The sequence below is a fragment of the Salvelinus namaycush genome, chromosome 40, assembly GCF_016432855.1.
Source record: "Salvelinus namaycush isolate Seneca chromosome 40, SaNama_1.0, whole genome shotgun sequence".
Classification (NCBI taxonomy): Eukaryota; Metazoa; Chordata; class Actinopteri; order Salmoniformes; family Salmonidae; genus Salvelinus; species Salvelinus namaycush.
This window is the reverse complement of record NC_052346.1, coordinates 4,623,118-4,639,193: the sequence shown is the minus strand read 5'-3', so window position 1 is coordinate 4,639,193 and position 16,076 is coordinate 4,623,118. Positions and strand designations below refer to the sequence as shown.

General features: G+C 46.1%; 1 protein-coding gene across 1 annotated transcript in view; it reads right to left on the bottom strand.

Annotated features, from left to right (window-relative positions):
- The window catches only part of LOC120033451 (B-cell CLL/lymphoma 9 protein-like), a 42,582-nt gene that overhangs the window by 10,355 nt on the left and 16,151 nt on the right, over window positions 1-16,076 (bottom strand). The window contains exons 3-5 of the mRNA XM_038979811.1: window positions 11,962-12,041; window positions 3,207-3,577; window positions 1,044-1,357 (exon numbers count right to left, since the gene is read on the bottom strand). Coding sequence (XP_038835739.1) covers window positions 1,044-1,357; window positions 3,207-3,514 — 622 coding nt within the window. The 5' untranslated portion in view covers window positions 3,515-3,577; window positions 11,962-12,041. The remainder of the gene's footprint in view (window positions 1-1,043; window positions 1,358-3,206; window positions 3,578-11,961; window positions 12,042-16,076) is intronic.

The following is a 16,076-nucleotide window of genomic DNA, read 5'->3' as shown; positions in this document are numbered from 1 at the left end:
ACCATTTGGCCCACTGTCATTTTCATTCATCTATAAAATATCTAGTTGTGGTTAGGCTCAATACCAAAAGAAAAATACTGTTCACGTTTATATGATTTCATATCATGAAAGACGTAGAACCAGATCCCGCTCAGTAACAGCAATCTCAGTAGTAACCACCAGATGTCTCAGTGAAATGGAAATACTAAGGGGAAAACGACTGGACACCCCCTTGAACACAGTGAGATGGTTTCTTCCAAGGCTCCAGCCTACAGAGTTTTTTCCACCAGGAGATAAACGGGGTTGTGTATGTCTTAATGCAGCACTACAGCCAGCCCCGAGGAGGAACACACACACACACACACACACACACACACACACACACACACACACACACACACACACACACACACACACACACACACACACACACACACACACACACACACACACACACACACACACACACACACACGCTCCCTCTTACTAGGGCGAAAGCTACCAAGAATAGTGTGACTAATGACATTCCCTGTGGGGTCCTGGGGGCCATCGTGACATGCCAGATAAGCCTGTGAGCCATCTTATAAGGACACGACTCTACATCCGTCACAAAGCCCACTCAGACAACTCCATATCATGAGTTAATAATTCACACCTCAACATCCTAGACCTAGTCCTTGTATTTTGACGCTTTGAGTTCACCCCTCTGACTAGTTGATGTCCCGGCGGAGAACAAGGTGCAACAGCAAGGTGATGTTGAACGTGAAGAAAAAAACAACACTGGTTTTCAACGGGAGTTTCTTACTATTTGGTATGAACAGTCATTTTTCACTAGGGGACAATAATCTGCCTTGAGATTCTGGAGAAATAGACAGTAAGAGTAGCATGTGCATATCTGAACTCTGAATCGGGCCCCATGAGACTATTATGATGTAGTGATACTGTAGGTGCCATAGGATGTTGATCATTACCCTGTCTTCCATATCAAAAGCCTTCTTTTAGGTTGACAGACTAAAACCTGTTGATGGCTCCATCACTAGTTGTAGGGGAGGGCTCGGCCTTACCTTTCTGATCCCCCTCGTTGTTGGGCGTCCCCGTGTCACGATGCTCAAACGACTCCACCGAAGTGCTTCTTTCCCTCTTCATTTTGCCCTTGGCCCCGTTGCCTGCATTCAGGCCTTGTCCGTTTTTTAGTCCCAGGCTCCCTACGGGCCCCTTGGGGCCTAGAATTTTGGGGTCACAGGGCGAGGGCTGCGATTGGCTGCCAGCGCCCCCCGGCTTTCCCTGATTGGGCAGTTTTGAGTCCATCTGGGCGGCGCTGGAGGGAGACATGACGGGTGGGGAGCGTACCATGGCCTCCTGCTTCTGTTTGGGACTGCTGAAGGAGAGGAAAGACAACCAGAGTTAGTGGGGGAAAATCAAACAATATGCAATTGCTGTTCTCAACAAAAAAACTTTTTTTTTTAAATACGCAAGTCTTATCACATGCGCTTAACAGTAGAAACTAATACACCCATTATTTACATCAAACCACCAACCACCGTCATTATCAGGCTGAGGAAGGCACATGGCAGCTCCCCACCCTGAGAAAGCATCACTCTTAAATCAGCAGCTGGGTCATGTTCATTTAGGCACCAATACGTTAGAAAAGGGACTGAAACATTTTGTTGCGTGCCCTAATGAACACAGCCCAGATCCTGGTTGGGGAGGCATGACGCACGCAGGTGAGTGATTACAAAAAGGGTAAACAGGACCACCTCCAGTCCTCACCCATTCTTTGTTGACAGAGTTGGGAACAGCAGGGGAGGTGGAGGGGGGTGTTAATATATAATCGGTGCCTTGTTAAAGTAGGCACTAGTACACAGCCATATTTCTCCCTGTGCTGGGCCGAAACCTAGAGACAGGAACACAACTCGCCCCATTGCCATGGAGACCAGTTACACATGGACAAAGCAGGGGAAAAGGGGGCTGCTCGATGAAGTTGGAGGAGAAACGGGAAGTAGAACACAGGGAAGCACAACAGATACGGAACGGGTAGTCTGACCAAAGATGGTGGATAAATGAAGATAGTTCACTCGGGCATTGAAAAAGAATTGTCAGTTCCGGTCTACTTAACTGGATGTGTCTTCTATAGACACCAATGCAATAGCACCTGGGTCTGGTCTACTTAGTTCATGGAATTTGCAGCCTTCCTCTTCCGTCTCTGGTCTGACCACACACTAATTTAGCTTGAGAACTGCCGGAATCCATTGCTGGTGGTACGAGGTTCAGCATGACCACTGCATTGGGCTAAAAGTCCAGGGACAGATCGAAAATAGTTGACTGGCAGCGTCACAGCACTCAATGGGAGTAACAACAATCTCCAAACAAGACCCTACCAGGCCTCCCTTTCCAGCTAGCAGTGAAACATAAGCCCTAGTACTCTCCTAAAAACCCAGCCAAAATGGCCTCGCGGCCAAAACCGGAGCCAATATGGATCCGAAGCCAAACGTTGAGCCAATATGGCCGGCGTGCCTACTGTGAGACGGGCCCCAGCAGGGCTTTGGCAGTGCAGCTGCAGCCTTTATACTAGTCCCAGAGGGCCTGAGTCAGCACGGGCCGACCCGGGATGGGCTGGCAGAGAGGCAGCTGCAGGGTGGAGACACTCAGGCCACTGTTCCAGGGCTCACGCATAGCCAGGACCTGCTGCACTAGGTTAAGCTTTAACAGGCCAAAGTAGTTCACCAAGTCTGGTCGTCGTGTAACCTCATACAGGATGCCAGATCTGATCTCGCCTGACCTCTTAGCAGGTTTAGGAGCGGAGGACTTAGATCCAACTGCGAGACAGGATTCAATAAATACCACGCTATAACTACAACACAGAACGGAGAGTCAGACGGCACGGCAGTTAACACGGTGGTCTTAATCAGAGAAGGACAAACAGTTCATTCTAGGTCGTCTTGATTGCAGTGACTGTCCCGGAGAAGTGCTAAACATCTCCAGAACCACGTCGAGATGGTCTATAGCAATCTTCTGAGATAAAAGCAAACGGGCGGCGTGAGGCAACGTGGAAGGCATTCAAACTCTTTCATTACGCAGCGGGATTGACAGGTTATCAAGCGGGGATGTACAGCCTGTGGCCCGTGGAGTGGCCCGGGAGCGGAGGATAATTTATCCTTAAAAGTTGAGTTGTACCCCTGTTTTAAAGAGCCAAGAGAGAGACATAATAGCACATGGACCCAGCTCACCTCTGCGTATTAGCCGATGGGGAGTTCCTCACTTTGGGATTGCTGGAATGCATTGACGGCGATCCCAGGGAGACAGAGGGCGGAGTCAAGTGCTGGTGCGGGCTGGCCGAGGGTGTGGCCTTGGCCCGGGGGTTCCTGTGGCCTGTGCCGGCGAGGGCGGAGTTGTGGTTATTAGAGGGGGGGTTAGTGTTGCTATTGGCTCGGCCACTGTCTGGGCCCGCCTCGTCCCGCTCCTTCTTGACACGCTCTTTCCGGCTGAAGTTTCCTGCTGTGGCTGCTGCTCTTTCCTCTTGCACCTCCAGCATCATCTGGATGTCAGTGAGGTGTTGTGTGCCTGGAGTCTCAAGGAGCTCTCACAGTCCTTGGGCACACTGGTAAAGGAAGGAAAGGAAAAAAGAAAAACAGGAGAAAATGTTAAGGAACTTCACAATGTGTGCATGTTGGTGACTTGCAAAAGTTTTTGGAACGCCACTATTGTATCAGGCAACCCTGGCATTATAAAATCTCCTCGGATGGTTCGCCGTCACTCAAAACAAGCCGGCGACATTGGCAACTAACCAAATCATGACCGCTTACTTGGTTTGACATTGCACAGCTCCGTAGCATTAGATACTGATCTACCAACTGACAGGACAACAGTATCATAGACCAGGGGTTGAGAAACACAGACAGAGGCTCTGTTTGAACAGCCACACAAACATACTACTAAGTATTCAATCCTAATGCATGGCTTTACTCTAAGTGGTATGCTAGTGTGGGTGGAAGTAGAGAGGCCCATTCCTCCCGTGTAACCTTGTTTGGCGTGTCATCCTCCTCTACCCCAGGGCCATTTTTCTCCAAATCACTATCATGAGACAGTTCCCTGTGCTCTGAGAACACGCACACCCAGACACCCTACCCCCAACAACCACCACAACCCTGCACGTGGAAATGAAGAATCACAGCTTTTGTTACTGTCTACATTCCAACTGGAACCCTATTCCCTATATAGTGCACTACTTTTGACTAGGGCCCATAGAGTTCCGGTCAAAAGTAGTGCACCATGTAGGGAATAGGGTGCCATTTGGGATACAGCCACTGTACATGTGTATGTGAGAAGGAGCTAGTCTCCCATGTGCACTGGTAAGCATGCTAGTGCTGGTTCGTGAATGAAGGCATAGGTGTGTGTGTGTGCATGCACGTGGGTGTCAATGTGTATTCTCAGTGCGAATAAAACTGTTTCTTTTTAAGTATTGCTCACTACCCTCAGGTAGGGATATGAGAAACTCCTCCATAAAGCTGCACTGTCAAGATAGCATAAAATATTCAGCAAGGCTTCCAAGATACTCTGATGATGCAAGAGGTTCCATAAGCCCCCTCTGGCTAAAGGGTAGGAGACTGAAATCAGTGAGAGAATCATCCAAATATGAAAGTAAGGCTGAAACTTCAGCATGGCCACAACCACCAAAACACAATTCAATACTAGACTCACAATCAAAACCCAAAATTAGTTCAAAGATGACCAAGAGTTTCTTAACTCTCAACTAGTGATGCACCGATATGACATTTTTGGCCGATACCGATATCCGATATTTTCCTCCCCCCCCCCACAAAAAAAAAACAATACAGATAACCGATATTTAACATTTTAACAGCCTTTTAAGCATTCTAGTACAGTTAAATAGTTAACACACACACATGGACGCAGCGGTCTAAGGCACTGCATCGCAGTGTCGTCCGGGTTTGGCCGGGGTAGGACGTCATTGTAAATAAGAATTTGTTCTTAACTGACTTGCCTAGTTAAATAAAGGCTACACGCACACCACACTGACCAAAAAGTTAGTGTGTTGCCATTTACGTATGTCCCCATTACCAGTAAAACGTAATCAAAACCTATTTTTCACTTACTTGCTGTGCTGTTTCTTTGTTCATTTGTTCAGTCGTTTCATTCTCAACCAGGATTTCTATGGAAATACACCGTTTGAGTCTTTGACGCGTCAAATAAGCTTGTTGAACAATCAGGACCTGAATATGACCGCACATCACATAATAATTTAACGCGTTCATACATTTTTTACGTAGTTATTACACATTGACTACACTATCACTGCTATTTCATATGTCACAACGATTCATATGCTATGATGCTGGTAAAGTTGTCTGGCGTACATACAGTGCTGGTCATAACGAAAGCTAGCTAGCTCATGGATGCAAACAATGTTCTTCCCCATAAACATAGCAAAACGACATCTGTTTCAGTAGCTATAGTTAGCTAGCTAACTATATAGCTAGGTGTCATCATCTAAAATAACCCTAATTTATAAGACAGTTCTTATTTGAATAATGGTTGAACTGGCAAATCTGGTGCAGTCCATGAGGAGGAGATGCACTGCAGTACTTAATGCAGCTGGTGGCCACACCAGATACTGACTGTTACTTTTGATTTTGACCCCCCTTTGTTCAGGGACACATTATTATACATTTGTTAGTTACATGTCTGTGGAACTTGTTCAGTTTGTCTCAGTTGTTGAATCTTGTTATGTCCATACAAATATTTAAAATGTTAAGTTTGCTGAAAATAAACTCAGTTGACAGTGAGGGGATGTTTTTTTTGTTGCTGAGTATATAACCACATTAAAACGAGTCCTATATCGACATAACCTGAAAGGCCACTCAGCAAGGAAGAAACCACTGCTCCAAAACTGCCATAAAAAAGCCAGACTACGGTTTGCAACTGCACATGGGGACAAAGATCATACTTTTTGGAGAAATGTCCTCAAAAACAAAAATAGAAATGTTTGGCCATAATGACCATTGTTATGTTTGGAGGAAAAAGGGGGAGGCTTGCAAGCCGAAGAACACCATCCAAACCGTGAAGCACGGGGGTGGCAGCATCATGTTGTGGGGGTGCTTTGCTGCAGGAGGGACTGGTGCACTTCACAAAATAGATGGCATCATGAGAAAGGAAAATGATGTGGATATATTGAAGCAACATCTCAAGACATCAGTCAGGAAGTTAAAGATTGGTCGCAAATGGGTCTTCCAAATGGACAATGATCCCAAGCATACTTCCAAAGTTGTGGCAAAATGGCTTAAGGACAACATAGTCAAGGTATTGGAGTGGCCATCACTAAGCCCTGACCTCAATCCTATAGAACATTTGTGGGCAGAACAGAAAAAGCGACCAAGGAGGCCTACAAACCTGACTCAGTTACACCAGCTCTGTCAGGAGGAATGGGCCAAAATTCACCCAACTGATTGTGGGAAGCTTGTGGAAGGCTACCCGAAACGTTTGACCCAAGTAAACCATTTAAAGGCAATGCTACCAAATACTAATTCAGTATATAAACTTCTGACCCACTGGGAATGTGATGAAAGAAATAAAAGCTGAAATAAAATCACTCTACTATTATTCTGACATTTCACATTCTTAAAATAAAGTGGTGATCCTAACTGACCTAAAACAGGGAATTTTTACTAGGATTAAATGTCAGGAATTGTGAAAAACTGAGTTTTAATGTATTTGGCTAAGGTGTATGAAAACTTCCGACTTCAACTGTAGCAGTGACGCTATTACGGTGTAAATCCGGTAGGGCAACATCTGAAAAAGCGCGCACTTGGTAGTGTGCACCGTTGCTCAACCAGTCGCGAAAGCCAACATCAACCACGACAGAGAACGATTGATTGTCAAGGGCAATGAATTCCATTATCTTGGCGTTAATGGATTTCGCCTTTGAGTTGTCTTGCTGAAATGTTCTTACTCTTTCAAATGACTGATAAGACTTGTTGACTGCTCGATCCACACAGCAGACATTGTGTGCTAGGTTAGGAATGCTGTGTTGCACGTGTAGCGCAAAATTTTACGTGGCGCCGTTACATCATGTACCTACATTATATAGGTATGCACGTCAGCTTTGACATCGGTTTTGCACATCGCCGTTAAACTAGACATCGGGCCGATACCGATATTGGCATTTTTGGCTAATATCGCCTGAATCCGATATATCATACATCCCTACTCTCAATCCTAAAAAAAAGCTAGTTGGCTGCCAGTGCATTAAATATTTGGTTCTGGCTTCTGAGATGACTAAAAAGCTTAAAGATGATGAACACCACTCAGTAAACTACTTCAACAGCCCTCCTACCTTGACGTGCAAACTACATGTGAAATCTAATAATCTAGTGACAAGAGGATGGGATCGGACTCTGGAAACCAGGGTCCTATTCACTAGACATCAAACAGAGGCAAACGGACCGAAACGGGGAGCGGCTACCTGGACTTAAAAGATAACCAATAAGAAACTCATATTTTGCAAGACATACCATGCTACGTTTAGCTATGGTGCACTAATGAATACGGCCCAGCAATGGGAGCACGTCTCAGCAGACGTAGCAGGCTCGGTATCAGAGTGCGTGAGTCAGGTTTTGTAGAGGTCCTGCTATATCTAACACCTCCGTGCCCTCCGGGGTATGCAGTGGGGGGGGGGGGGGAAATTAGGTCATCAAAACCCAGAAAGAGAGGAGGAGTCAGGTGGGAGGATGTGAAAGAGAGGGGTGAGCTCACCAGTATCAAGCCTTGAACAGCTCTACCTCTCCCATCAAAGACTGAGAAAAACAACAAAACAGGGTTCTGTTCATTAGAGCACATCATCGCAAAACATTTCTAACCGGCAGACACGTGGGCTTGGTGTGTCCATCAATTATGAGGTATATAACAGAGGTATATAACAGAGTTGTGTTCATTAGGGCACACAGGTTTGTTTTTTTAAATGCAACGGAATACATAGCATATATATTATTGGACAAGTTCAGATCGTACCTCTCCGTTTCACTGGAGCGTTTGTCCATGTCGTGCCTAATTAACACAACCCAGGCCAGTTTCCCTAGGCAGGGCTTCTGCCCTCTCCTACCAAACATAGTATATTCATGATATTCAAAAAAGACACAGAGACACGTGTCTGTATAAGGCCATGAAGAGTCTGAGAGAGAGAAAACGGTTTCCATTCCACCACTCGAGTGCGGTAAGCACCGGCATCGAGTCAGTCGAGCTTCTGCGCCGGGGAGCGAAAGACAGAGACGTTACACTTCACTAACGAGCGTGCACCCACGCGGTCGCCATGGCAACGCCACTGGTGTCTGAATCTGAACGACTCCCAACACAACAACTCGGGAGTGTTTGAGCGCGCCGCGCCGCTCCACAGACAAGCACCCACCCCCACACACTCGGAGACACACTGGGAAAGATACACACACACCGTGGGTTTTCAAATGATCTGGACCCTACACCTTCAGTTCAGACTAAATAGAATTTTCCTTCAGTAAGAAGAAGATGCCAAAACACTGAATAGCCCAATTTGGGCACCTCAACATCCAGAAATCATCTAGAAGTAAACCTACACCGTAGCATGCTGTGAATCAAAGCTGTCTGACTGAATGTGATGTGTGAATGCAGGCATGCAGGCTGCGTGTGTGTGTGTTTACCCCAGGGGCAGAGTGAAACTAGGCAGCCTCCAGCACTGCGGGGGAAAGAGACAGGGGGACCACAACCTCCCCAACCAGCCTCATTCAAACACACACACACACACACACACACACACACACACACACCTCTCTCACGGAACCAACCTAGAAATTCCAGAATGCACCAGCATTTCCTGCTCTGTCCCTTGGCCTGTACTGTGAGATCTTGGATGGACTAAATAAACGGGATGATGACACAGTTTAGCAGGCCCGCTGGTCCAGCGCCAGGACAGGAGGACATAACAACGTGACTACAGAGTGGTGCAGCTGCAGCCTTCACTAGGCCGGGTCGGGTCAGGTCACAGTGCCTCGCCTAATGCCCCTCTCTGCAATGGACCAGAAAACAAGCCAAAAATCGCTGACACTTTGTGACGATGGTGAGAGGAGAAAGGGGAGAGGGACACACGAGGGACAAAAAGGAGTGGAAGAGAAAGAAGATTGGAACGAGAGAAAGAGGAAAAGCGGGAGAAACGAGGGGAGAGAGGAGGAGCAAGCGAGGGAGACGAGGAGACAGGGACAGGCGCTCACCCACCGGTATCCTCTCCCACCGATAACTAGCCAGGTTCGTCTCCGTCTAGCGATCATAGCAACTAATTGGAAGAATTTAAACAAACTATTAGCCCAGCTCAGCGCAACAACAGAGAGCCATTCACACAGACAAGACAGAACAGAGGCTCTACAGCAGTCTGCTTTGCTGTGGTGCCACAGGGGGTCCATGCTAATAGCTGATGTGTCTCCTTAAATGCCTGTATAAACTGCAACCGCTTGCTGTTTACTCTAACAGCCTTCTCTGTGTAACTGTTTGTGTGAGCGAGAGAGGGGGAGAGACAGAGTCAATGAAAAAGAAAGAGAGAGAGTCAACAAGAGAGACTCACATTTATTTTTGCATTGCTGGAGGGCTGTGCAAAGCGTTGCAACATCCCCTCTCTCAAAGAGCACTCATTTCCATACTCCCAGCGAAGAGACGAGCACTCTCAAATTGACCTTGAAGAGGGCTCCAAATAAACCCGCCGCAAAGACACCAAAGTGTGTCTTTTTATCCTACTGAGCACCAGATAAACATCACGCAATTGTGTGAAGTCTCCCCCTAGACGTACTGCGTACTCCAGAAATATCCTGAAAAAAAGGGGGGTGCTGGATAGAATTAGTCCAACCAACAAATCTCATAGAGTGCATGTAACCTGGTGGTGGTTATGCAATATGCATGAATGAATGGAAAATGGAAAGTATGGATCCCAAATTACACTCCGATATTTCACAAACACAGACCTCCATTTGCTGAAGGACCCTTTTTGCTGACACGCACACATGCACGTAGGGTACACACACACGCAGGCCACATACACACACCCTCGCTGTGCCCACCAGCATCTACCATCCATATTATGTCAATTCCATTTTGAAGCAAAGCCACTACTGGTCAGTTGCGACTCTCTCCCCCTCCCTCCATCCCTCCTGTAGTGAGCACATAACCAACAGAGGGAGAGTATAGGCTATGTACTTGGCTGCCCACAGGGACAAAGGCTCACACACATGCAAACGAAGCCTGGCCAAAATCTCCAGATTCAAGACTGGCAGTCCCACCAGACAAAAACATGTGTGCATTTTTCACATGCGTATGAGTACACACACACACCAGCACACAAACGCGTACAAATGTACACGCACAATAATAATGTATGATCAAAGTGTAGAAGAGTGCGACACTGAGATAAAATGGGTTTTCTACAGCATTTCATCAGATTCAAGACAATCCTGGGTGGGTTCTTCTTCTTATTAACACAGACAAGGCAAAGTCATTCTGCAAACCATCGGTCAGCCTGTTTTCTGCCTGCCTGCCGGTCCGGCCCATCCAACCTCCTTCCCGTTCTGTCTGTCTACACTAGGAGTAAACCTTGGTTTTCAGCTGATTTTACATCTGTACCGCTTTCCAAACACGCTCACATTTCAATAGACGTCAGGGACATTAACTGGTTGGCTGCTTGCAGAAGTAGGGTAACATACATTATGATCCTCTTCCAAAGACAAACTAGCATCACACCAAACCGTTTCACTGGCTAACGGTTGCTGTCAGTCTTGACAAATGTCGTCGGTGTCACCTCCACTCCCTGTGAACTTTAAAACCACAGTTTGCGCTCAAGGGGCGTGACACATGACACACTCTCGGGAGGACGACACACTCCTACGATACTCTGGCTCGGCTCAGTGTGTGCACGTAAAGGTTGCTCGCAGCCATTAACCGGTGGGTATAAGATGAGACTGAAAACACTTCACTCAGAATGAGCCAGACATGAAAGCTAGAGACGGCTATGGCTACTCATGAGTCTAAAACATCATTTTAGATCGAAATTAGCATATTTTAAAATGTTTCACCAAGCCCAAAAATAATAATAATGGTGATTTGGGACTTTAAGAGCAGATAACGCTATAATGCTCCGCTAACTAATACAGTCTGTTTCCACTAGCATTGCTAACATGCTTCAAAAATGCTAGCCAGGAGATTCCGGCCATTGCTAAATAACCAATGGTTTGGATGAAATGACAACCTATGTAAGACGAAAATAAGTTCGTTTTTTAAAGCCAACTATCATTTTTAACTTCAGGTGAGTATTACAAAGTCTGGGGAAAAAAATACCCAGATTGGTTCAAGGAAGAAGGAGAATAAGAAGGCTTAACTTATGAACATACAGTTCTTTGTTGCCAGTTTTCTTCTAGGAAATTGATTATGGTTGACGTCAGGCGCTCATTCCAGGGAACTGCTGTTCTGTGGACAGGCAGCTCTTGTTTTGAAATCACCATCCTCAAATAAGTCCTTGTATTGCTTTCATAGAGGATGCCCAAGTCAAAGCGCATGTCTTGGAAAGAACTAGGCTTAACTCTGAGATCTTGTGGTCTCTATTTTGCATTCTAATCGAGATAACCAGTAATCTGCAGGCGCCTTTGAGCCAATGTCACTGAAAGAGGTCCGAAGTAAAAATGTTCACCTGGGCCACGGAGCTAACTACAGGGAGTGAGGTACACTGTACTGCCTCTAGTGTGCCTGCGCCTCAGGGACAAAGATGAAGGAAAAATGGATGTACCCTCTCTACCAACCACTTACTCTCTACCTCTCCTCTCATCCAACCTGTACTGCTCGCCCTCCTCTCCATTCCCCTCCACCCCCCAGCTCTTGCTTCACCAGGCTAATGCTCACCCCCTCCTCCCCCCACCCCCTGCAGTCAACCGGCTTGTCTGTGCGTGTGTGTGTAGCACTCACCATGTCCCTCTGTGTCACGATATAGCCGTGGCCATGTCTGCATTGCAATGGGCCGGCGCTCGTCAAATCCCCCAACGCTGCTGGAGACAAAGAGAGAGACATCTCTCAAATCACAACACCACACTGTCCAACATGGCTGGCACACACAGGCTTAGCAGACAGAGCTACTGGGCAAGCACTTGAGCGGCTCCCCTTTTCACGATATAACGCAACTCGATTTAGCAGTATATAACAGCACGTAGACAGCTAGTGGTTCAGTATAGCAGGAATGAGGACTATTTACATGTACAAATATACACGATTAGGAATAGCATGAAGGAAAATCAAAAGGGGAGACCATTAAATGTCATTTAAACCATGACATTTCATCTTAATTTCTTTAGCATGTAACGTGCAAACAGAACACCTCCACCGGACATTCTAATTGGTTTGTTAATTACACTTCCTATTAGTCTACCTGCTCATTGCAGCAATTTAAAAACAGATCTATTGAAATGAACACTGAACGCATATCCTATTGAAATGAACACTAGACGCATATCCTATTGAAATGAACACTAGACGCATATCCTATTGAAATGAACACTAGACGCATATCCTATTGAAATGAACACTAGACGCATATCCTATTGAAATGAACACTAGACGCATATCCTATTGAAATGAACACTAGACGCATATCCTATTGAAATGAACACTAGACGCATATCCTATTGAAATGAACACTAGACGCATATCCTATTGAAATGAACACTAGACGCATATCCTATTGAAATGAACACTAGACGCATATCCTATTGAAATGAACACTAGACGCATATCCTATTGAAATGAACACTAGACGCATATCCTATTGAAATGAACACTAGACGCATATCCTATTGAAATGAACACTAGACGCATATCCTATTGAAATGAACACTAGACGCATATCCTATTGAAATGAACACTAGACGCATATCCTATTGAAATGAACACTAGACGCATATCCTATTGAAATGAACACTAGACGCATATCCTATTGAAATGAACACTAGACGCATATCCTATTGAAATGAACACTAGACGCATATCCTATTGAAATGAACACTAGACGCATATCCTATTGAAATGAACACTAGACGCATATCCTATTGAAATGAACACTAGACGCATATCCTATTGAAATGAACACTAGACGCATATCATATTGAAATGAACACTAGACGCATATCCCATTGAAATGAACACTAGACGCATATCCTATTGAAATGAACACTAGACGCATATCCTATTGAAATGAACACTAGACGCATATCCCATTGAAATGAACACTAGACGCATATCCCATTGAAATGAACACTAGACGCATATCATATTGAAATGAACACTAGACGCATATCATATTGAAATGAACACTAGACGCATATCCTATTGAAATGAACACTAGACGCATATCCTATTGAAATGAACACTAGACGCATATCCTATTGAAATGAACACATGATGCTGTTCAGAACATGATGCTGTTCAGTCACGATGGAGCGACGCCCATGTCAGATGATGTAAAACATGCCCTGTTCAGAACATGATGCTTGTTCAGTCATGATGGAGCGACGCCCATGTCAGATGATGTAAAACATGCCCTGTTCAGTCATGATGCTGTTCAGTCATGATGCTGTTCAGTCATGATGCTGTTCAGTCATGATGGAGCGACGCCCATGTCAGATGATGTAAAACATGCCCTGTTCAGAACATGATGCTGTTCAGTCATGATGGAGCGACGCCCATGTCAGATGATGTAAAACATGCCCTGTTCAGTCATGATGCTGTTCAGTCATGATGCTGTTCAGTCATGATGCTGTTCAGTCATGATGGAGCGACGCCCATGTCAGATGATGTAAAACATGCCCTGTTCAGTCATGATGCTGTTCAGTCATGATGCTGTTCAGTCATGATGCTGTTCAGTCATGATGGAGCGACGCCCATGTCAGATGATGTAAAACATGCCCTGTTCAGAACATGATGCTGTTCAGTCATGATGCTGTTCAGTCATGATGCTGTTCAGTCACGATGGAGCGACGCCCATGTCAGATGATGTAAAACATGCCCTGTTCAGAACATGATGCTTGTTCAGTCATGATGGAGCGACGCCCATGTCAGATGATGTAAAACATCCCCTGTTCAGAACATGATGCTGTTCAGTCACGATGCTGTTCAGTCATGATGGAGCGACGCCCATGTCAGATGATGTAAAACATGCCCTGTTCAGTCATGATGCTGTTCGGTCACGATGGAGCGACGCCCATGTCAGATGATGTAAAGCATGCCCTGTTCAGAACATGATGCTGTTCAGTCACGATGGAGCGACGCCCATGTCAGATGATGTAAAACATGCCCTGTTCAGAACATGATGCTTGTTCAGTCATGATGCTGTTCAGTCACGATGGAGCGACGCCCATGTCAGATGATGTAATCCCCACTCTCTCCCACACACACACGCTGGTGTGGACAAGAGTGCGTGTGTGAGTGGACAAAAGTAACGTGGCAGTTCAGCGTTCACCTTTCAGTGGGTGAGCTAATCTGCTTACAGTGGCTGGGGCCGGGGCCAAAATCTCATCAGCACTGCCAAAGACCATCATCCGGAGCAGGTCAACCCTAGCGCCAGCACACTCACTTAATTCCTCTAATCTGCACACGTTGTGTGTGTGTGTGTGTGTGTGTGTGTGTGTGTGTGTGTGTGTGTGTAAGCCACATCTGCGTGCTTGCGTTTGCATGCAGTACATCTGTGTCCAAACAAGCAATCCTCCACCACCAGGAAGTTCAGTTTGATGCCAAGGAGTAGCAGCTGGACACTAACTTGAAACCAACATGAAAACAACAGTGTACCAGGGCAGGCACACTTCATTAAGCACAGCTCAAGTAAGAAAGTATTTGACCCAGGTCTGCTGTCCCTGCTTCTGGGTTAAGACGTCCTGATTGGCCCCAACACTGCCGGGGTCAGCTCATCACACAGTCAATAGGTCACAATATCTGCAGCCAATCGTGGTACTAAGATGATCTACCAACAGCGCCGACTGAACAAAAAGGTCCACAAACCAGCAAGACAATCACAGCAATCTATACCAAAAACCATAGCCGAACGTTTCCTAGCGGGCGGTTAAGAAATATAATTTGACGTAAAGGCGGCGGCTGTGTGTGTGTGTAAATACATCCTTCCTTGAAGTCATGACTGATCTGACGCGAATGGATTGGTGTAAGCTATGAAACCTACGGGGAGGAACGGAGGAAGAAAGGCAGCATACGAAAAGGGAAAACAGACCAACGTGAATGTCGGCAGCGGGCAACGGGTGGCCGTCCCATCGCCTCCAACCACAGAACATCGGACGTTATTATCTATACTTGACGATCCTGCATGTTGAATCAGCACTGGCCGCCGACACCAAGCGGGTGATCTACTGCGTACGCCCGATGTTCCTCTTCGTCTGTATTCACTCGAACAGTATTCAAACCGAGCCAGAGAAACTGAATGACTGTGTATATGGAAAGAGTGAATTGGGCATTGGGGATTTGATCTCAGGAGCGAGAGCGAGACCGTATCGGTAGAATAGTATCATTGATGAGCAGATGGGGAAATAGAAAATATTAATGCAGAGGGCTATCAGGCATCCCAGTCACAGGGGTTGCATTACGGCTTGACTGCGGCAGAGCGGAGGGGCAGAGAGGAGGGGTTGTCACTGCATCGCTCATACATAATGAGAGGAGCATGATCAGCAGATGTGGCCTCCCTCTCAGACTCAACACACACAAACACGTATCATTACTGAGATACTCAAACCGAAACCAGTAAACCGATTGCTGTCCAAGCCTTACACAAAGACAGAAGTCTCAAAAGACACACAGAACACAGCTCACTAAACAGATTAAGCTACTGACAAACCAAAGCCCGCATCCCACTAAACCTATTACCAACAAAAACCCTACAAATTCCCCTCAACAGACAAGCAGACCCACAAACATTTGACCAACAAATCCAGTGGTAGACCTAACCCTGTGCAACACCCTCTGACATGGGGCTGTGACTATACCAGTATCGCTGTATTTTTTCCATGGCAAAAATGTAAAACACGACACAG